Source organism: Mustela erminea, chromosome 21, assembly GCF_009829155.1.
Source record: "Mustela erminea isolate mMusErm1 chromosome 21, mMusErm1.Pri, whole genome shotgun sequence".
Lineage (NCBI taxonomy): Eukaryota > Metazoa > Chordata > Mammalia > Carnivora > Mustelidae > Mustela > Mustela erminea.
This window is the reverse complement of record NC_045634.1, coordinates 33,950,259-33,972,940: the sequence shown is the minus strand read 5'-3', so window position 1 is coordinate 33,972,940 and position 22,682 is coordinate 33,950,259. Positions and strand designations below refer to the sequence as shown.

The 22,682-nt window shown below is 40.5% G+C and overlaps 1 protein-coding gene across 1 annotated transcript in view; it reads left to right on the top strand.

Annotated features, from left to right (window-relative positions):
• The window catches only part of AGPAT5 (1-acylglycerol-3-phosphate O-acyltransferase 5), a 53,134-nt gene that overhangs the window by 9,131 nt on the left and 21,321 nt on the right, over positions 1–22,682 (top strand). The window contains exons 2-4 of the mRNA XM_032328858.1: positions 4,518–4,587; positions 9,799–9,914; positions 12,060–12,149. Of these exons, the coding sequence (XP_032184749.1) occupies positions 4,518–4,587; positions 9,799–9,914; positions 12,060–12,149 (276 nt within the window). The remainder of the gene's footprint in view (positions 1–4,517; positions 4,588–9,798; positions 9,915–12,059; positions 12,150–22,682) is intronic.

Genomic DNA, 22,682 nt, shown 5'->3' with positions numbered 1-22,682 from the left:
TAGATACTCTGCTGTGTTAAACACATGGTCACTATAGATTCCATTTTACTCCCTTTTTTCAGGATATAAAGAGTTTTTAGGTTGTTTACATATCATGGGAGAAAATTAAAAATAATATAAAGATACAGTCAACATGAGGTAAAAGAAGTCTGCCTCTACATCCAGGCCACCTTCTGAGAGCCGGTTTGTGCAAGTTAAACAAGTTTGTTTGACGAAAACATAATAGTAACTAGAGGATCAGTTGCAAAGAAGATAATTTATTCAAAGAGCATTTTTATTGTCCCCTTCTGAATTAATAAAATGAAAAGGAAAAATTGTTCTTTTTTCTATAGGGACTTTCTTTTTTTTCCCACAAGATTTTATTTGACTGAGAGAGAGAGTGCACGCACATAAGCAGGGGGAGCAGGCTCTCTACGCCGTGGGGCTTGATCTCAGGACCCTGGGATCATGACCTGAGCCGAAGGCAGACACCTAAACTGACTGAGCCACCCAGGCGGCCCTCTGTAGAGACTTTAGATGAGCTTTTAAAAAATGGATAACCTAAAATTAAACAATTATGATGAACCTAAAATTAAAGAATTAGGAAGAAGAAGAAAAAAAGCCATGTTTTTCATGTGCCTTGTTTTGAAGGAACAAATTATCTGCAGAAGACCTGACTAATGTGATTCAAAATATATGTACTAGAAGATTCACAGAACGCCTTAAAAAGTCATTGGTGCATTTAAAGTGTTTTACTTACATTTATTCCAAAACCTTTTAGTGCTGAGAATGAGATCTAGCCTTATCTACTTGTGAAAAGTAAAAGTGCAAGTTAATAATTTAGTAAACTTGTGCTGAAAGCCATCTGAGTGCCAGGCTCGGGGGTAGAAAAATGAAGACCGTGCCATGGAAGAGCTTATGAGCCCCCCACACGTGACTTGCAGATAAATCCGCACAACATGTGGTTGATGCTCCCATAGGAGTGTGAATGGGTTTGTTCCAGGGCAAAATGGGAGTGTGTGTGTGTGTGATTAATCCCGGGCTCTGGGTTAGAAGGCGGGAACGCTTCAGAGAAGAGGTGAGTGCGTGCTGAGGAGTGGATTTAAGATGATTACACTGAGACAGCGCTGGTAGGCTTATAGGTCATCATATAAAGGTCAGGGAAGAAGACCGTCTCCTGCCCAGTGGTCCTTCTAGCAGGACTAGAACCAGATTGCCATGAGACAGATTCATGGGAGATAACCAAATTTAATGGTGTGTGTATGGGGACTCCACACCCACATGAGATTCCAAAGATAGTCAATGGGAAGCGTGCCTGAGCTAAGGGGAGGGGGTTAGGATACAACAAGGAGAAGGCTGTTAGCAGGAAGGTGAAAGGAGGTGCCTTATGATGTAGTTAAGTTTCTTAGGTAAAGGGGAGTCTGGTTAGAGCTCCATTCCTGGAACAGGCTCTCCTTTTCAACACAAATGTAGGCCTTTGAGAGCCAGGCAGATAGCTTTTCCTGCATCTGCTGGGTTTTGATTACTTTTAACTTAATCTTTATGCCAGAGTGGACTGTCTAGGGGCAGCCTGCCCTTCGTCCCTGTATAATCATTTAATAATTAATATGTTAATATGTATAGGTATTTTGTAAGTTCTTAGAACTCTAATTTAGAAACTACGGCTATCTAATTAACCATGTATTTGTGAATAACGTAGTAATAGCTGTTAAATATTTTGAGAATCTGCATTCTTAAAGAGTAAAAATTTTTTGTTCTCCTCCTTGTTAGTAAATTTAAAAACAGACCTTCCACTTAAATGAATGAAAGAAATTTGACAATTTTAAATTAGAATGAAATGCTTTTTCTTTGAAACCTTTTTCGTTTGTCAACATTATTCAGAATACTTAATAAAGATTTTCAACTATTACAATAAGATTTATAGTTCATAATTTCATTTACTTTTCTTTTAGATCTTTTCAGGTTTTAATTACGAAGGGTGCCTCTTTTCTCACTTACTTCTGATGAATCCCAACCAATTTATAGTGGCAAATGAAAAAAATTTAAATAGGCAATCAGTCCACATATTTACTTTAAGATAACTAAATTATGTTTTGTGAGGGGCCTTACCCTCTTTTTTTCCCTATCTTCGTGCATTTTATTTGGAAATGCCTTTTATTTTGGTGAGATACTATGCATATTGAAGAATAGTTTTTAAAAAGTTTGGAAGGATGCATGTATATATTTTTCCTTCGGTAGCTATGAATTGGGTTTTTTTTTCCTTCAGAGTGATCTAGCAGTAGAACTATGTTTTTGCCATCTGTGTTGCCCAATTAAATTCACTACTGATTTTCTGTAGATACCGTTGAGGCCACTTTTAGGCAGCAGGCTTCAGCAGTGGAAATGTGAGCAAGGGAAAAGAGCCCACAGGGACCACTGAGCTGGATGCAAACAGGCTCATTAAGCGACCCACCTGGAAATGGCTATAGGCCCTCACCTACCAAAGGGCTGCTTACAACCAGGCGCAGTTACCAAAAAAGGAAGAATTCCATATGTTCCTGCACCTATTCTACAGTCCCTCGCCTCTGCCTAGATAGACAGTCTCTCCTTGGCCAGCCTGCCTGCTCCTCTTCTCGCAGTGTATTCTGTCAACTTCTGTCTCCTGTGCTCTCTGCCTTGGGTGATTTTTTTCACAACCAGTGCTGCCGGCCCCAAACAGAGTCAGAACATGCCAGAATTACCACAATCAAACTTAAAAAAAGCCTTTTAATCTACCTTCAAAGACTTCAGCCTGACAGTCTGTTATTCAAACTCAGAGTAAGAAAGGAAAGGGAGACCCTTTTGTTGGATGGTTCAGGTGCTGGCTTCAGCTTGGGGGCAGCAGGTCTCCAAGGAGTGGCCATCAGGTTGAATCAACTAAACTGAAACCCTTAAATGTGAATCTCCCATCCAGGGACCTTAAGCCAAAAAATAGAAGGTCGCGTGGCTGCAGTATTGTCAGCGCAGTGCGTCATACCCAGTGCTCTCGAAGCAGGACGTATTGGCAAGAGATGGGGATCGTTCACGAGCAAGAGCTCCCCTTTTAACCCTGCAGAGATCAAACCGCTGGTTTAAGATTTTGTTTTGTCTTTTGGCACTGATAAGCTTTATTAATAAAAAAAAAATCGAGCAAATATCTAAACACATACTGCACGTGTGTAGCAAGGTATAGTTTTCTGGGAAAGAATAGAAACTTCAGTCTGAGTCCCTGACCTCCACAGTGTTATGTCCTCAAGTTCCACTTTTCTACAGAGATGCTGAGTTAATGTCATTTTCTTTCTTGTGTGAAGATGTTAATGAAGAGTGTTGTGACCAAGAGATCTGTGTGGACATCAAACGACATAGACCTAAAAACCCTTAGTTAATTTATAATCTTGCATAAGCCACGATGACAAGATAAGTAAAAATGCCCTGACTTAAAAAAAATAAAATACCACTATTAGCAGTCCTTTCCTTTAAAGTCTATAAAAATATACTTTTAATTTCTTTATATAATTTGTGCGAAGTATTTAAGACATACCGAACTACATACAGACTCATAATGAACACCTGTTTACCCACCATCTAGTTTAAGGAATAAAACGTGACTGTTAGAGCTGAAACTGCCATGTGCCACTACCATGTCGCCTCCCTCCCCCGGCCCAGTCCTGGAAGTCACCTGTATCCTGAACTTTGTCTGTCTTTCTTTCTTTCTGATTTTATTTATTTTTTAAGCTCTACGCCCAGCATGGGGCTGGAACCCATGACCCTGAGATCAAGTCACACACCACCTGCTGAGCCAGCCAGGCACCCCAGTGAAGTTTCTCTGTTCTTTACAGAGATACAGAGAGTCCTAATCATGAGCCATGTTTCCCTGTTACTTACAAAATCATCTTCAATTTGATATTCAAAAGACTTTTCCCATTCTGGTCCAGATTTCCCAGGGGTCTCCTTGCTCCTCCTTACCAACTCTGCATGCAGCCGTGGTTTTACTGTGAAATTGCAGTGGGGGGCGGGGCGCGGAGTCCACAGGCCTTGGACGCTACCACTCCATTTCTTTGTCCTCATTTTCACGAACATCCTTCATCTGCTGAAACCACACCTAATGGATGCTGCTTCTGTTCTGTGGTCGACAGTTCTTGAATATAAAATGTGTCCTATTTTCTTAGTGTAAGTGTTATGTCTTACTGCAGTTACTGTATTACATGGCTGTCTCTCCCACTATAGGCTTTTTGAAGGAAGACGTATCTTCCAGAAAAAGCTTCAGGTATTGTGAGCAGTCAGTAAATAAAGGCTTGTTGTCTTTTTCTCATGGGGCTGTTGATCACTGTGTTTCACTTTATAATCATTTACCTGCCCTGCACTTAACTACTTTATCAACGTGTCATTTATGGTCTCTGCTGCTTCTAAGAGAAGTCTAATTTTTGTTAATCATGGATGGAAATAGTCATGACATTTTCATTTTTTTGCCAGTCCTATTTTGTTTGTTACAGTGGTGCATGTTTTGAAATATTAATGTTTCTTTTTGTTTTATCTTTTAGATATTGCTATATGGAGATTTGCCAAAAAATAAAGAAAATATAATATATTTAGCAAATCATCAAAGCACAGGTTTGTATTTCATTTCCATGAAATTTAGGTCTTCTACAAAAAGTAGATGGGTATTCAAAGTAATATATTTATTTATTTACATGAAAAAATTTTTTGGTTATTGTTAAAGCATGAATTTTCAATGCAGATATTATATTGTGACCTTGTATTCTTGTGATTTTACTTTTTTGGAAAGTTGGTCATAGGAAAACTATGAATTTTCCCAAATTTGCCTTCTTCCCTCTGATGGGTATAAATGAGCCATTTTCTTTCATTTATTTTGTTTCTTTGAATAGTTCTTTGAAAAAATTGTGCATTCTTCCTTTTGTAAGTTCTGTTTCTGGAAGTAAAATTGGGTCTAAGTGTATACACATTTTACATTTTTGATTGGTAAGCAGAAAGGTTGTGCTAGTAAGTGACTACCACTTCCCTAAAGACAGTACTAATTTCTAATGTCTGCAGTTCCTTTTGCCTCATCAAATGTTTTGGTTTAATTACAGGTTGCTGTTTTGTCAGAAGACTCAGAAGAGTCTGGTCTTCAATTATAGTGCAGTGTATACTTTAAAGTACCTTTTCAAAAAACTTTTTGTTTTTGAAATAATTGTAGATTCTTAGGAATTTGCAAAAGCAGTATATGGAGTCCCGTGACCTGTTAGTCAGTTTTCTCCCAATGATGACATGTTATATAGCTGTTGTACATACAGTATTAAAGCCCAAGAAATTGACATTGGTTAAGGTACTTTTTAGTCATACGAAAAATTCAGTCCAAAGAAAATCCCACCTCACTTTTTTTTTTAAGCCTATAACTGCTTTTGATGCACACTTCCTAAATTCCATTTTTATTACTTTAAGAAATATAGTACCCAGAAGTTCAAAGCTAAAAACAACCTGAATGGATTATAGGATAATGGAAACGTCACTTAAGCCTAGGGCTGTTCTTTATCTTCCTCCTGTCACTTGTGTCTCTTTATGATTTTGTTGCTTTTATTACTGCCTATACTATGGATAAGGTAAAGAAAGTAAAAAGTTGAAATGTATTTTTCTCAGTTAAGCTTATTAATGATTACATTCAGTTTTATGGGGCAAGAGTTGATTCTATGAAGGGTTGATAGGAATTTTGAGTATCTGTGTTTCTCCCTGACTTTATGAATGTGACTGGCTTGGACAGTATAATTACACTTGACTTTAGCAGAGCATGCAGCCTGATTGGGTCAGGGTCTGCTTGCAGCGCTGGCCTACAGAGCGGCCTTCCGTTTCCGCAGACACACTGGGTCTTTACTACTAACGAGTCCTGCTGCTGCAGTCTTGTTGCCAATGGCACGTATTTACCAGGCTTCCGATATCCAGATATGAAGGATTTATAAGTCCAGGGTAGGGAGTGACTCAGGACAACCCAAATTTCCTTTATATTGACCCACTGGTTCATTTTATTGGAGTTTTTTTGTATGTGTTTAAAGAGGATCTCTCTTAAAATTCCTTGTTCAGGTTCTCTGCCAACTTTTTTTGCTGGGTTTCAGTGTGGAAGTAGCCGTATTAACAGAGCTGCAGACCTAGGCTGACCGTGTGGAGTAAGTACTCTCCACGTTGGAGGTGGTGGCAGTAACACTAGCAATAAAAGGAGAACCACTGCTGTCACTGGTGTGCTTACTACGTGGTGACCTTTATATACATTACTTCAGAGTGAGGCCTCTGGGAAAAACATTTGGAAGAAAGCAGTTTTGTTTTCTTTCTGACTTACGTATTTAGAACTGGAAGATAATATGGGAAGTATGAGCTCCATAGTCAGCCCACAACCAACCTGGAAAAGTCTCACTTCTCAGGTAGGAGAGCCATTTCCTCATCCCTTTATCTGACCCCTCAGGGCTTCAGACTCTCTGGGACCAGGTCCTATACCAGTTAGCCTTTGGGATTTGAGAAAGCTGCTTTTTTGAATGCCTTTTAAAAAACCCATAACTTCGGAACAAAACTAGATAGTGATTTTTAACTCACCTTAGAATTGCAGGTTTTAGTCAGAATATGATAGATAGTGATTTTTAACTCAGAAAAATGGGCACATATGAATTTGTGTATAGTTTTAGGTTCCTGAAGCTTACCCATGGTCATGGGTCATTGGCCGGCGGGGTCTGGGTACCCTTTTTTCCAGACCCTTCCGAGATATATTAAGAACCACAAATGAGTATCTAAAAATGTAAGTAGCAGGAAGCATATTTCAAGGACTGCTGTTCAACCTGGACTTTCTTGTTTGTCCTCTAGTAGGCCTGCCAGAATGTAAGTCTATTCTGGGCCTCATGTTCCAAACCATTGATGTTTTAATTAATATCTCTTCTCTGGCGTTTTCACGTGATCGTCCTTGCTGTCTTTCTGTTCTTGGTCTCTTACTTCTCTGCCGAGAGGGTATAGTGGCTCTTATTCCTTCCTCTGGGCCTTTTTAAATCCCTGCTTTTGCCACTGTTACCTTGATCTCATGAAATGAACCCTTTTCTTGGTTTCAGTGATACTCGCCTTAACTAACAAAGCGTGTGGTGAGTAGATCATCATAAAAAGGTGTGAGCTTTGCCATCACACCCTGGTTCATGTGCTGTTCTGCAGTGGGCTCTGTGACCATGGGCAAATTACTTAGCTTCTCTTAACATTATTTGTACGCTGTGAGAAGGTCTACTGCTCAGGGTTTTCAGGCAGTTTACATGGGCTAGCTCCTAGTCTCTCAGTGTGCCTGGTTTATGGGAAGCTTTCAGCAGCAGGGGTGGTGGTGGTGACTCCGATGACAGCGGCTGTGTCCCTACTGGGCAAGTGCTTCCTGCCTGGCATCTCGGTTACATACACAGTACCTTAGGACTTAGGGCCTCTTGTTACATAAGAACGTAGATGAGAAAAGCCTCACTTTTCTTGCTGTCTCTCCCTTGTTCGTGGGAACAATGACACTGCTGTGGCTGTGTGAGTAGTTACTGCAAAGGTGCATATTCTCATGTCAGCTGTCGGCAACCCAGCTGTAGTCTCGTGTCTCCTATCAGAAATCTGGGTGACAATAAACAGGAAAAGTAAAGGTAATTGAGTAGCAAAAATTGATGGCACAAAGTCTGGGTGTTTTAACTACTTAATTTGTTCTTAAGCTGTTCCACTAAAATTTACACAAGCTTAAGGTCATAAGCCCAGGGGACTTAATACCAACATGACACATTTTACACTGAATCTTGAAAGTTTTGGAAGGTGCATTCTAGGCCATGTGTAGCCCTACTTGTTTCAATATAAAAATGTGTTATTAAAAATTCCTTCAAACTTTAAAAAGATAATTGTTCCAAGAAAAAAATACCATATCTTGTTTTTAGACTTGTACCCCAAATATGTTCCAGGATGATTTAGTTCTCACTGTTTATTTACATTAGGTATGGTTGCTACAAGGTAGATCATTTGGTTTCCAAAATATAATCAGAAAGAGCTGTGCTTATCAGTATTGTGGAGGTGATTTGAATGAGAAGGAAAGGGCTTAGGGAGATGGCCTCCACAGGCAGCACATACGGGAGAGTAGAGTGATGGTTGATTGTTCTGTATATAGGTGTCTCCCGCTGACAGCTTTGAGGGTTCTCCGCGTCACTCTACTTAAAAGGAGTTGTAATACATTAAAGTGTATGATTATAACTTGAGTCATCAAGAAAGAATTTGTGAATGATAGAGATTAGAAAGAGATTTGCAGGGGTGCCTGGGTGGCTCAGTGGGTTAAGCCTCTGCCTTTGGCTCAGGTCCTGGGATTGAGCCCCACATTGGGCTCGCTACTCAGCAGGGAGCCTGCTTCCCCCCTTTCCCTCTGCCTGCCTCTCTGCCTACTTGTGATCTCTCTCTCTGTGTCAAATCAATCAATCAATCAATCTTTTTAAAAAAGATTTGCAATAATTGATAAAATGATTTTTCACAAGAATAATTTTTAGTGTTTAACTCTTCTTTAGAATATTCTCTCTAATATGATGTATCGTCTAGAGGATCGCAAACAGCTGTAATCCTGTGGAAAACTGTCCATTTTTGTTTAAACTATTGTTAACTGCTTAAATTTCCAGGCTTTTATTTGCCACAGATCTTATTTTAACATTTTCCCCTCTAATTCAGTCCTTTTGTTCGGGCTTTTATGGCCCTGGATACATACGTGATGGTGAGACTATATTTTTTTCAGAGATTCTTACTATTATTTTCCCTCCAGTATCCCAAACTCCAGTTCAGTTTTCATTGTTATCAAAGAGATAGTTTGTAGCCATTTGCTTTCAGACCCAAGTCTCTGGTCGTCAAGACTCTTTACTATTTTCCTGCTTCATTTGCTTCATTTCCTCAGACTCTTTGGACCTTCTCTCCTATTTGCCACCTTCTATGCACAGTTGCCTGGTTTCTGGATCTTTGCTTCAGCACGGACTAGTCCTTCTGTTTGGATGCTCATGGCTTCTTATTTTTGCTTTTGCGACCCTTTAGTGATGACATACCCATGTATGACTGTTACTCGCCCCCTGGGTACGTGTGCCATGGGGTCTGTAAGGGACGTATCTGCCGAGTGCAGCTGTGAGGCTTTGCTCTGACGTTGTAAGCTAGGATTGTGTCCTGGAATTCACCAGTAAAGATGAAGTGTCCTTGCCTTGTGTGGAACGTATTAGTGTATATACAATATATATGACAGTCTCACTTAGCCATTTTTTGCTTATAATTTTGTTATTTTTTTAGACTAAGAATTAGAGACGCTTTATTCTTTGTTCATGCTACTTTTGTTCGTGCTACTTTCATTTGGCAGTTTGTGACTTTTTGCATTTTGCCTCTGAAATCAAAAGCCCTTCGGAAATGCAAAAAGAAGTTTGCCTGGGTGGCTCAGTGGGTTAAAGCCTTTGCCTTCAGCTCAGGTCATAATTTCAGGGTCCTGGGGTGGAGCCCAGCATCACCGTTGGGCTCTCTGCTCAGCAGGGAGCCTGAGCCTGCTTCCTCCCTCTCTCTGTCTACTTGTGATCTCTGTCAAATAAATAGATAAAATCTTTAAAAAAAAAGAAAAAAGAAAAAAAAGAAAGAAATGCAAAAAGAAAAAAAAAACAACAAAAAAATTTTTAAATGAAATTTGTAATTTTTAAATATCTGCAGTTGATGTAGTTTTAAAATTCTACTCATATTTCCAAAAGTATATTTCTAGTATAATCTTCTGAAGAGGCTTTTTCTGTTTCTGGGAAAGGAGTGCCAGACTTACGCACTAATCGGGTTGTATCTTTGCAGTGGACTGGATTATTGCTGATATTTTGGCCATCAGGCAGAATGCTCTTGGACATGTCCGCTACGTGCTGAAAGATGGGTTAAAGTGGCTTCCATTGTATGGGTGTTATTTTTCTCAGGTAACTTTTTCCATGTTTTCTTCATTATATATGTAGCTTATAAGAATTTTAGATTTGGAAATTTAATATGCACTTAATATAAATGTGTAGGTTGTTTTGTTTATTTTTATGGGTTTAATTACTTATTCCAAACAGAAGTAATTTTACTGGGACATTTTTAATGGTGTGCATTTTTGTGCATGTCTGATCACCCAGGTAGTTAAATAGGAAAAATACAAGCATACAAAAATCAGACAAGTAGGAAAATTTAAAGGCATACAATCTGATAGATGATTCCCTTAAGAAATTAATAGTAATACTGAATTATGATATGTAGGATATTAAAAAATAGTGTGCTGTAATACAGCGTGTTGAGCATGAGTATCAGGTGCATAATAAACATTTAGTGAATGATATTTTCCAAAATACTCTTAATTTGCTTCTGCAGCATACATTTGGTCAGGCCGCTGACCTGCTCCAAGTGTGTGTTTCTCCGCTGTATCACGTGCCAGTTCCCGTGTGTGGCATTCACGCTCCACCGTGCCCTGCCTCCCTACAGCCCACCTTTCTTTTTCCAGCCTGAACCGGTTTCTCCCTCCCTGTCCTTCTTCAGGCTGTTGCTTAGTTCAAGGCAGTAGGCCTTCCTGTCTCCAAGGCTCAGTTTAATTGCGATTAGGAGCCCTTCCTGAGCCTGGCGGTTCCCTCCACCCTGCTTTTGTCTTGGGCTCTCTTTATTATTACACTTACCAGATTCTCCTGGTATAGCACTTGTATACATATTTCACTTCCCCACTAGTTTTTAAGTTCTGTAAGGAAAGATATCTGGCCTTCACTTCCGTGGCTTCCGTATACCTGGCAGGAGCCCAGGTGCTTTTGAATTAAAATAGGCTTTAAGAAGCAAATTCAATGATGGCGAGAACTAACGAGTATGTAAAGAGTAGGCATCACGTCCACTACAGCTTGGGGAAATTTTACGTTGTGGTATACGCATGCTGTGGTTTTTGATTCTAAAGGTTGCGTAAAGAATGAATCTGTTCTTACTTGGGCTAGCAGTGGCATGCCTTCTGTAGAGCACTTGGAGTGTTTCCTCTGCAGTCAGGCACACCAGTTTCGATCTGGAAGGAACCACCACCAAGACGGAGGGCTCCCTTGCTTCCTCTCCTCTTTAGGGTCTCTGTACAGTCCCCTCCTTGTCCCTATCTGTGCATTTCCTTCTATTCATATTCTTGGTTAAGACGAAATCAAATTCAGCCAGTTGGTTTATTTTACAGAGGAGTTCAAATTAGCATAGACAGGTGCAGATAATGGGAACTTGATGCAAAGTTTTGGTGACATACACGTAGGAAGTTTCATGAAGGATCTCTTAATTGGTAGGACCGTGCCTGTGTTAGTTGGCTAGGACTGCCCTAACCAAATACCACAGATTGGATCTTAGATAACAGACACTTGTTTCCCCACAGCTCTAGAGGCTGGAAGCACCAGATCAATGTGTTACTGGCATTGGTTTTTGCCGAGGCCTCTCTTCTTGGCCCACAGTCAGCTGCTTTCTGCCTGTGTCTCTCCTCTGTGCATATGCCTGTTGATGCCTAACCTCCTCGTCCTCCGGATTCAAGCCCACCCTTAAAGACTTTGTTTAACCTGATTACCTTCTTAAATGCCCTGTCTCTGAATACCGTCACACTGGGGGGATTAGGGCCTCAAGATATAAATTTTGGGGGAATACAATTGAGTTCATAACCGTGCTACATAAGCACCTGTAGCTGGGACAGTTTTAAAAATCCCTAAAGACCATGAGTATTGACATTCTAAGGACACTTTTAGTGATTATGTCACTGGAAAAATTGAGAGCTAAGAACTATGTTACTGATCAAGCTTTTTATTTTAAACAATGAAAGCGTTTTTAACTGTCCACAAAACAGAATGTTCATGTGTTTTTCGAGTGTCATGTAGCATGTGGTTTTTATGTCAGTTATGTTGACACCTAGGACAGCTTTCAGTTAAACGTTTGTGAGATGCTCATATTTGAATATATTAAATACAGTTTAATTCCTAAAATGTAATTTTATTCTTTTGGGGAGTAAAGTTACCTTTTTGATGACCGGCCATTGGATGTTTTAATAGTAAATTCTTTCCTCCACCTTTTTTTTTTGTTTTTAAATGCGGCAGCACGGAGGGATCTATGTAAAGCGAAGTGCCAAATTTAACGAAAAGGACATGAGAAACAAGCTGCAGAGGTACATGAACGCAGGAACTCCAGTAAGATCATGCTCCTTCTTACTGTTTTCCTTATCAATTCCCAGTTTTTCGTTTAAGAACTAAATTAGAACTTAAGAATTGTTTTGGAAATGTGTTATCCTGTGGGTGGTAAATGGTTGGGAGCTTTGTTGAGGCAGTACACACCGTCTCCGTGTAGGCGAGCGGCTGCTTTCGGCCCCGGAGGAGGCTGCTGATGGTTCTGTCCTTCGCTGGGGGCCAGTAAGGACCTCCCAGAGGACCGGCGAGAACGGTGGGTGTCTGCGGCCTGAGGCTGGACGTCCAGACCACACCCGCGACCCTGCACTTCCGCTGCTCACTGCCGCTCTCCGGCATCACATGTAGTTTGAGAAGGAACAACTTTTCTGTGTGTCAGTATAAATTTGGACTGCTTGTGTATATTCAGTTATTTTAAAAAAGGTATGAATATCTACAAATGAAGAATCATTCAGTGTAAATATTGGTTATAAAAACTTGCTCCCTGGAAAAGGCACCTTGGTATCCTCTTCGAAGAATGCTAACTGCTGCCCGGTGGCTTTGCCCCCTGGCCCCACTGAGGGCAGAGCACCTGCTTGCAGCCACTTTGGTCACCAGCGCTCAGGGCCTTGGCTTGCGGCTACATTTTGTTACCGCCCCCCGACCGCCCCCCGACCGCCCAGTCCTCTCTCTGCTCCTCCTCCCTTTTGTTTTCTCTCTAGCTGTCCTTGTCTTCTCCTGTCCTTGCCGGCGCCCGGAGGCGGCACAGAGCTCATATTTAAACACGAGTCTCCTACAGTCGGCTGATGAGGTGCCCTAATGGCCAAGAGTTTTGCGTAGGAACCTCGTCTGGCTGTGTCAACCTTAGGACGTTGCATCATTTGGGGAAGAGCTGGTGTAGAATGTGGTGAGATAAACACTGCCCCTTGAGCCAGTTACTGCTTACCCTTGAGAACGCAGTGTAGCCTTTTGAAAGATATGTTTACTCTGAACAATTTGGTGTATTTGGGCAGAATGGGGGCCGTTGTTTATAGATCACCACAAGACAAAATAGATTGGCAATATGTATATTTACTGTCTTTTCAGCAGTGACTTACACATTACAGAGTCCGTCCCTCTGCTGCCTTCTGGCTGTGTGCCATCTCGGGCAGGGGAGCTGCCAGTTGGTTTCTTGGCTATTCTGTAGACATTCGTCTGTGCCAGACAGATGGGGACAGTCCCCTCTTTACACGGATTTCAGCGTTCTATATGCAGTTTCCCCAGCTTCTCTGTTAGGTGTTTTTCTCTCTGGCTCCCCCACCCCACTGCCTCCTCTGTGTTATGTGTTTTTTCTCTCTGGCTACCTTCACAAGTTTCTCTTTGGTTTTGGTTTGCAACACTTTAAGTACTGTACATCTTAGTGTGCTCTTTTTCTTTTTCGCTCCCTATTTGTTCTTCTCGGTCTTCTCTGAACTTGGACTTTTGGCTTCGTGTCTGTCATTAATTTTGGAACATCCCTGGCTCTTATTTCTGTAAATGTTATTCCTGTCCTGTTCTCTCTTTCTTCTCCAATTACCCATCTTTGGGGCTGTTTGTTCCCCAGTCTTTGGAAGCTTTTTTCTGTGTTTTTTTTTTTTTTTTCCACTCTCTTTCACCGTTGTGTTACAGTGTTGATAATACCCACTGACCTATTTTCCTGTTCACTGATGGTTCTCTTGGCTTTGCCTAGCCTGCTGGTGGCGCCAGTTAGAAGTGTTGTTCATCTCTGTTCCTGTTTTTCATTCCCGGAATTTCCTTGGATGCTGTCTCATGGTTTGCACATCTGTGCTGACGGCAGCCGTCTGATGATGAGGATTGACCTCCTTTTCTGCTATAACCTTTATTATGTTGCTGGCATGTACTTGAAATTCCCCATGTGATCATTACAATATCCCTGCTATATCTGATCCTCAAATTTTTCATTGCTCTGTCTCTTCGGACTTACCTCACTTTTTAAATAACTCTTAGGATTTTGTTGAACGTTGGGCCTCTTGAGTAGAATAGTCGAGACTGAAGTAGTCTTGATATCTGAGAATGGCTACACTGGTCTCTTTTCGAGGCTTCCAGAGGGCTTGAACCAGTTTAGTCAGGAGTTATATTGACTTTGGGTTTTACTGTTGAAATAATTTTTCTCAGAGACTTCAAATTATTGTGGCGTTCTTTACTATGTGTATAGGGCCGGAGATGTTTTGCTGGAGAGTTTTTCTCAGTTCCTGTTCCACACTCAGTTTTTGGCACTACACTTAGAGTCTCCTTTTTGCACCTCCCCCAGCGATGTCCTCTGGATTCTCGCTAGTTTGGTGGGGAGGAGGCTTGGGAGGGGAAAGGAGGTGGAGGGGGGAGGGGTGGCTTCTTGTCTGTCTCAGGGAGGTCGTGGGTGCAGCCTTCTCTGATCCTACATCTGTGCCCAGGATGTGCTCCTGCCCCATTCTCGGCAGAGAGTTTTAACCTGCTGTACACATCTCCCAGCCGCATTGGATTTTCATCACTTGAGAGTTTAAGAATGTTCTGCAGGAAAGGTAGAGAAGAAGGCTCTCAGCCAGGCTTCGTGCCTTCCCAGCACCGGCTCTCTCCTCCCGGAAGCCTTCCATCACCATCACCGCTGTCATTGTCATCACCAGAATGAGTGTGCAGGACATTGCCTTGGCCCGGCCTTTTTTTTCTTTTTCATTTTTTCTTTTTGGTTTGTGCGGTTTGTGTGTATATGTGGGGGGTGTGTTTGTGTGTCAAGTGTGGTTGTAGAGTAAATCTTCTGAGTTGTGGTGAATTATCCTGTGTCTGTAGCCCCCAGGGCTTCTTCTTTTGAACTAGCCCAACTTAGCCTTTGCAGCTTAAAATTTTAAATAAATCTTGTTTTTGCCAACTGTTGGCATTTGCCGCAGGTAAATGCGTGCATCTCCTCTCTCTGAATTGCCTTTCTTCTTTTAGATGCCCAGGTGAGCTGTTGCCTTGCAACTTCAACTCTGATGGGTTCAGCTTGTTGTTTTCTGTCCTGTTTGTTTGTTTTTACATTGGAGAGATACTCTTGTAATATTTTTGTCCTAAATGGAAGCCTCGTCCTGTTCTTTTGTTAATGTGTTGTAAAAGTTGGAATGATTTTTAGATCTACAAAAACGTGGCATGGATAGTACAGAGTTTCCCATTTATTCTTCACCTAGTCTTAATGTTAACATTTAATGTTAACATCTTTCCGAACCATGGTACGTTTGTCAAAACTTAGAAAGAAACATTGAAGTAGTACTATTAATTGAACTACAGACCATTCAAATTTCTCTAGTTTTTCTAATGTCCTTTTTTATTTGTTTGTTTCAAGATGCAATCCACTATACCATAAATCCTTTTAATACCTGTTTTTAAACTTTATTTTGTATTTTTCATGGTATGCCATACTGTATGGCTATTATCAAATCTGTTATTTTTGCTTTATTTATTTATTTGACAGAGAGAGAGAGAGACCGGGAATATAAGCAGGGGGAGCGGGAGAGGGAGAAGCAGGCTTCCTGCTGAGCAGGGTGCCCAGTGCTGGACTCAGTTCCAGGACCTTGGAACCATGACCTGAGCTGAAGGCAGATGCCTAACAACTGAGCCACCCAGGCGCCCATGTTATTTTTGATTTAATCTTCAAACTTTGTTTCTTTAAATTTTGAAGGCATCATTTAAAAGTTGGATTGAATAAATATGTATTTAGTAATCTCAGTATGTGAATCCCTGTCATTTTCTGCCAGTTCTTGCTCATGGTACTTTCTTTCCTTATGTGCTTGGTTAACTTTATCTGCTCCTGATTCTATTTGGAAAATTATCTGTAGAAATAAACTCCAAAGAGTAAAAAGTGCCTTCCTCCAGAGAATCTTTGCATTTGTTTTAGTTGGGCCCCTTCAGGCTTCTTCACTGTGAGCCCACCCAGACCAAATTCTGAACTTGAGGTTAACTGGACTAAAGTTGCAAATCCATGTGAGACTGATTGACTTCTGGTTTACTTTTGCCCTAAGAATATGGTCTTCGGTGTTCCTTTACTTCGCTTCACTCTTTTTTTTTGGGGGGGGAGAGAGAGCGAGCAGAAGTAGGGGGAGTGGCAGACAGGAGGAGAAGCAGGCTCCTTGCTAAGCAAGGAGCACAATGTGGGACTCGCCATCCCACAACCCTGGGATCATGACCTGAGCTGAAGGCAGACATTTAACCGACTGAGCCACCCAGGTGTCCCAACTTCTTTTCACTCTTATTAGAAGGTCTGCGGGCTTTATTTTTATCTTTTCAGCTCTTTGATACTCTTTAAATGATGTTATATCCAGCTTTTAAAATTTTCATTAGGAAGGCTTGTTCAAATAACCTGGTCTTTTACTTTGGGCTACCAGAGAACTTTCTGTTTTTCCAGGGCAGAAGTGTAGCTTTTCAATGTTCGTGCAACAGTGCTGAATTACAGACTGGCGCTTCTGTGAGTGCTTGTCGCTTTGAGGCCAGACCAGATTTGGGGTTGTATCTCAGGTCTGCCATGTAAACTTTGTTACCTTGCACAAGTCACTTAACTTCGTAAGCTTGTTTTCTTTATATGTTACAGCTGTTAATAATTCATTCGGCAGCTAGGATTAAATAACATGCTTGAAAGTTACCCATATTGTAGCAGTTTCCAACTGCTGCTGTAACAGTTTACCACAAACTCACTGACACAAAAGCACAGGCGGGCAAAAATAAGTAAGTAGGACCACGCCAAACTAAAATGTTTCTGCACAGCAAAGGAAATAATAACAAAATGAAAAACAACCTGCAGAAAGGAAGAAAACATTTGCAAGTGACATACCTGATGCTAATTTTTAAGATTAGCATGCAGCCCAGCAGCAAAAAAAGAAAGAGCAAATAACCCAACTTTGAGTTATTTGGGCAAAGGACTTGAGTAGACATTTCTCCAAAGAAGACATACAAATAAATGGCCGACAGTTGTCTGAAAAGGTGCTCAACCTCAGTCATGGTCAGGCAAATGCCAGGCACAGCTTAATGAGATTAACACCTCACACCTGTTACAGTGACTGTTCTTAAATAGTTCTCAAAAGTTAAGGGTTGGTTGAGGACTTAGAGAACCCTTAGTCATTGTTGGCAGGACTATAAATTGGTACACCCACTACAAAAAATGGAGTGGAGTTTTCCCAGAAGATTAAAAGTAGAAATATCACATCCGGCGATTCCGCTCCCGGTATATAGTCAAAGGAAATGGGATTCTGTCCTGCGCTGTAGTCACTGCAGCAGCGTGCACAACAGCCGGCTGTGGACATAACCTGAATGTGCATCAACAAATGAGTGAATAAAAAAATGTAGTATGTATACACAACAGAATATTTTTCAGTGTTAAAAAAGAAGGAAGTTCTGTCATTTATGACAATGTGGGTGAACCTCGAGGGCATTACAGTAACTGAAATAAATCCTAGCACGACAAGTACTGCATAGTCTCACTTACATATGGAATTTTAAAAAGTTGAATTCATAGAACTGGGGAGTAGAGCAGTGATTTACCAGGGCCTTAGGGATTGGGGGGAATGGGGATATGTAGGTCAAAGGGTTCCACCTTTCAGTTATAGGAGGAGTAAGTTCGAGGACATACGGTACGGCGTGGTGCCTGTAGGTAATAATGCTATATTGTATACTTGAAATTTGTTAAAAAGAGTAGATTCTAAGTGTTCTTAACACACACAAAGAAATATGGTAACTGTGCAAAGTGATGGGTAGGTTAATTACTTTGTGGTAATCGTTTCACAATGTCTGTGTATATTAAGACATTACATTATATACCTCAAATGTGTGTAATTTTTATTGTCAATCATACCCTTAAACATCTAGGAAAAATAACAACATATATTTATTATTTTAACCATCCTGGAGATAAGCAGTGCAAAATGGATCCCACCGACTAAAATTGTGGTGTCATTGGGGTGGAGGTCCCTTCTGGAAACTCTAAGGGAGAATCCATTTTCTTGCCTCTTTTAGATTCTAGAGGTTGCCTGCATTCCCTAGGTCATGGCTTCTTTCTGTCTTCAAAGCCAGCAATGGCTGTTCTGGTCTTTTTTGCAGCCGTCATTCTGGTTCTGACTCTTCTGCCTCCCCCTTTCATCTTTAGAACCCTTGCCATAACATTGGCCCCACCTAGACATTCTAGGCTGACCTCATTATCCCTCAGTCCAGTGCTAGCAGTCTTCAACCCCCTTGCCATGTTCTGTAACGTATTCACAGATTCTAAAGATCCGAATGTGGACATTTGGGGGAGGGGACATTATTCTGCCTGCTACGTTCATGTATGCATTTGTGTGACTTTGTAATTGTTTTCTGATCATATGTGTAGCACTTCCATACTTAAATAATAATCTCTTCGCGGAAGGAGATTGTTACTTTGTATCCCATCACTTTTTTTGCATTTTTCCCTCTGTAAATGTATAATGGAATTTTTTAATGAGTTGAATGTTTCTGATTGTAATTGTAAACCCTTTTTAACAGTTGTGATTTACTAGACTGGATTAATTTGGGGGGAAGAAAGCAAAGATGAACTATCTTATTTATATTCTGTACGTCTAAATGTGAAACGGTTTTTTATTTAAAGCCAAAGCAGTAATTAAGAGATGTCTAGCTAATCAAAGTATATTAAGTTCTGAGATATCATTTCCATATCAATGTGCCTGCTTTGAAACTCTTTAGTGAACTAGACAGAATTTTTAAAAACTGGAGGGGAAGGAAACAATGTAACGAGACTGCCACACAGTGCTTGACATTTTCACTACTTCCTTTCCTGCTCACAGCTATCTTCAGTCTTCCTCTGGCAACGAAACTGAGGCTCAATTAAAAGTAAATTAACTTATCCAAAGCACGGAGGAAAGGCTGTTTTTAACAGAAAGTCATCAGTTCCATAACTGGTTGCAATATGAGTATATTTCAAATTCTTAAATAGCTCTTTTCTTTCTGAATGAAATTTTAGTATGAAATAGCTTGCTGATTTCCACTAGAGGCGGAAGTATCTACACTTAGAATGGTGCCCCACATCTTAACTAGGGATCTTAGATGCAAAGTCAGCCCTCATTAAAGAAAACAGAATCTCTGGTTCCTTCCAAATGAAAATTTAGCAGAATAAAAGATTCTATGAGCAGTGGCAATAACCTTGTACATACTTCGGTTTGTCGTGGCTGTGTGCCAGTTATTTCCTGTCATCCTTGGGGCCTCCCTGTCCTCGAGCAGGGGTTTTCCTGGATTGAGAAGTCAGTCCAGAGATGTCACACCACCCCGGAGTTCTTTTCTTGCCCCGATTCCTCGTGTTTCGTCCTTCCCCTCCTCTGTTGCCACCTTCTGCATCTCCATGGGAACTGCGGAAGAGTTCTGTCTTTCTGGTCGGCGTGTGAAAGCGGCGGTGAGGAAGTTATCAGGTGCGAACAGCTGAAGGAGGAGAAAAGTTTTACTCTAGAATCGTGACTCTGCGTGTGTGCTCTGTGGCATGCTCAGCTCTCCTTAGGATGAGGAGTCCTGCTTCAGCCGTGTGGCCTTCAGAGGCCGTTCTTGGGAACACAGCGTGCGGAGCTGATTCCGGGGAAGGCTCGAGGCCGCTGCGCAGCTCCTGTCGCTCCCTTTGTCCCGATGCTTCGTCTCACACTGGGAAAGCACATCTGTCCTCATTTTAACAACAGCAAGTTGCAGTATAGTTTGTGCCAAGCGCACGCTAATTAGGCTACGTAAATGATCACCTGCTATCATTACTGTAGCTCTTGGAGGTGAGGTGCGATCATCCTTTCCTCCTGCAGACAAGAAGCCTCAGGCACAGAGAGGATAAGGAATTTATCCCGGCTCTCGGGGCCTGAAAGTGGAGTCTGGAGGTTGAAGCCAAGTAGTCAGACTCTTCTGTCGTCTTTCTCTAGTTGCAGTCTTTGTGTGTTTGATTCCCTGCAGAAGGTCATCTGCTTTGTGCGGTGGCGGCCAGTTTGCGGCTGTTAAAATGTAACCCTCAGAATGTTCCTATACGAGTCTTAAAATTTTTTTTTTCTTTTTTTGACAGAGAGAGAGATCACAAGTAAGCAGAGAGGCAGGCAGAGAGAAAGGGGGAAGCAGGCTCCATGCTGAGCAGATAGCCAGATTTGGGATTTGATCCCAGGACCCTGAGATCACGACCTAAGCCAAAGGCAGAGACTTAACCCACTGAGCCACCCAGGTGCCCCTGTACAGGTCTTTCTTTGCATCAGTGACATGCCTTTTCATATGATAACAGAGTCTTAACAAAAGTTTAAAAAATTTTGCTGATTTATTGTTCTTTCCTAAAATTTCTTCTTTTTCTGTCCTATTGTAAATGGGTTTGCCAAACTCAGTGATACTAAGATTTTCTTCTTTGTTTTTCTTTTGGAAGTTTTAGTTTTAGTTTGCATTTAGGTCTGTGGCCCATTTCAAGTTAACTTTTGTATATGGTGTCAGGTGAGGATTTGTGTGTCCGAATACGGACATCCATCTCCACATACTGAGAAGGTCATTCTTTTCCCCGTTGTTTGAAATCAAGTGACTGCAGACACGTGTGTCTGTTTCTGAGCCATCTATTCTGTTCCACGGATCCATCTGGATCTCCCCCTGCCTCTACCACACTATCATGATTACTCTTGCTTGATTATGATAAGTTTTGAAATCTGGTGTGGTTAAATCTACTATATTTATTCTTTTTCAAAGCTGCGTGGCTGTTTTAGGTCCTTGGCATTTCCTGTATAAATTCTAAAATCAGCTTGTCAGTTTCTGCATAAAAGCTTGCTGGGATTTTTTAATTTGAATTGCATTGAATCTATAGATCATTCTGGGAAGAATTGCTATCATAACAATATTGGATCTTTGGATCCAAAAATACAGTGTTTATTTAGGTCCTCTTTAATACAGTGGTTATTTAGGTCCTCTTTAATGTCTCTCCGCAGTGTTTTGTGGCTTTAAACTCTACAGATTTACTCATCTTTTGCCAAAGGTATCCACATTTGCTGAAATAAATTCTTAATTTCATGTCTTTTGATGCTGTTATAGATGACATTGTTTTTTATTTTAGTTTATGATTGTTAGTATCTAAACATTCAGTTTATTGACTTTTTGTTCTGTAACCTTGCTAGATCTATTATTTAGCAACATTAAAAATAGTAATATTTCTTAGACTTCTTACATGAACAGTCATGCCATTTGTGTATAAATACAGTTTTACTTCTTTCTTTTAATCTGGATGCCTTTTGTTTCTTTGTCCTGCCTTGCGCCCTGGCTAGAACCTCTAGTACAGCCTTAACTAGCACTGGTGAGAGTAGGCGTCCTTGCCTTGTTCCCCATGTGTTGGTGAAAGCACTCATTCTGTTCCCATTCTTTAGGTCTCAGACCCATCATTCACTCCAGTTAACCTCTTGTAATTCTCCTTCATAACATCTTGCTCTTTTTCTTCACAGTCACAGAAGTGTAATTATAAAATTTGCTTAATGTACTTTTTTCTCACTTGTCTCCAAAGACTGTATCTATATCATTATCTTCCCTAGGACCTGGCATGCAGTAGGTGTATAAGAAATACTTTTTGAATGAGCCCTGAAAAAATTGTTCATTCTTGCTTTCCTGTTGACCATCAGTGTTCTTTTTAATGAAATGTATAAGAAATGGGAAAATAATACATGAATTATTAATAACCATTCAAATCTTGAATCACTTTATTTTTGAATGCTTGAACCAAAAGCTAAAAATCATCAGTAATTGCTTTCATGGCTTTGATTACAAAGTTCACTTATTTAAAGATTTTATTTTTTAAATTATTATTATTTTTTTAAGTAACCTCTACATTTGGTGTGGGGCTGGAACCTATGACCTCACAGTGGGGATTCCTATGCTCTGCCGAGTGAGCCAGCTAGTTGCCCCATAAGCTGATTTAAAATATGTTCTCATGATAATGAATTTGTGGGTTTGGGAACTAATTTTAATTTTACTCATTTTTCTACATTTTTATGGCAGCTATGGTTAACCTTTCTTATCAAACATCAGGATACATAGAAATCTGTTAACTTCGAAGTTAGGCAATGATAGTGGGTTCTAAGGACAATTTATATGGATGAATAAAAAATGTATGTATTTTCAGGGAAGTTGAAAATGAAGAATTGTAGAGCTGCCATTAATACAAGTTTTTCAGGTGAAAGTTTGGAAGAGATTAATCATGTTAATCTAATGAAAAAATGTGAACTCTCCCATAAATTTATTATGTAGGAATTTGATAATCCTAGACCATTTAGATAAGGGAACAAGTCTGTACCAGGTATATAGATAGACAGCATCACCTGGAATCAGATGAGGTTGGATAAAAGGAACATAATTTTCTCTCCTGCTATCCTCCTATCCCCGTGTTTCCTGTATTCTGTTTGTATTTGAAAAGATTTGCTACAGATGCCTCAGTTGTGTGTTCTGGCTATCAAGTAACAATGTCGGTGTACTTTGGGTAACTCACTTCTAACGTTAGGAGTTTCTCATTGTATAGTTTCACTGTTTCTGTCTTTATTTTCCCAAGCAGATAAAAGTAAAAACTTAATTGATTAC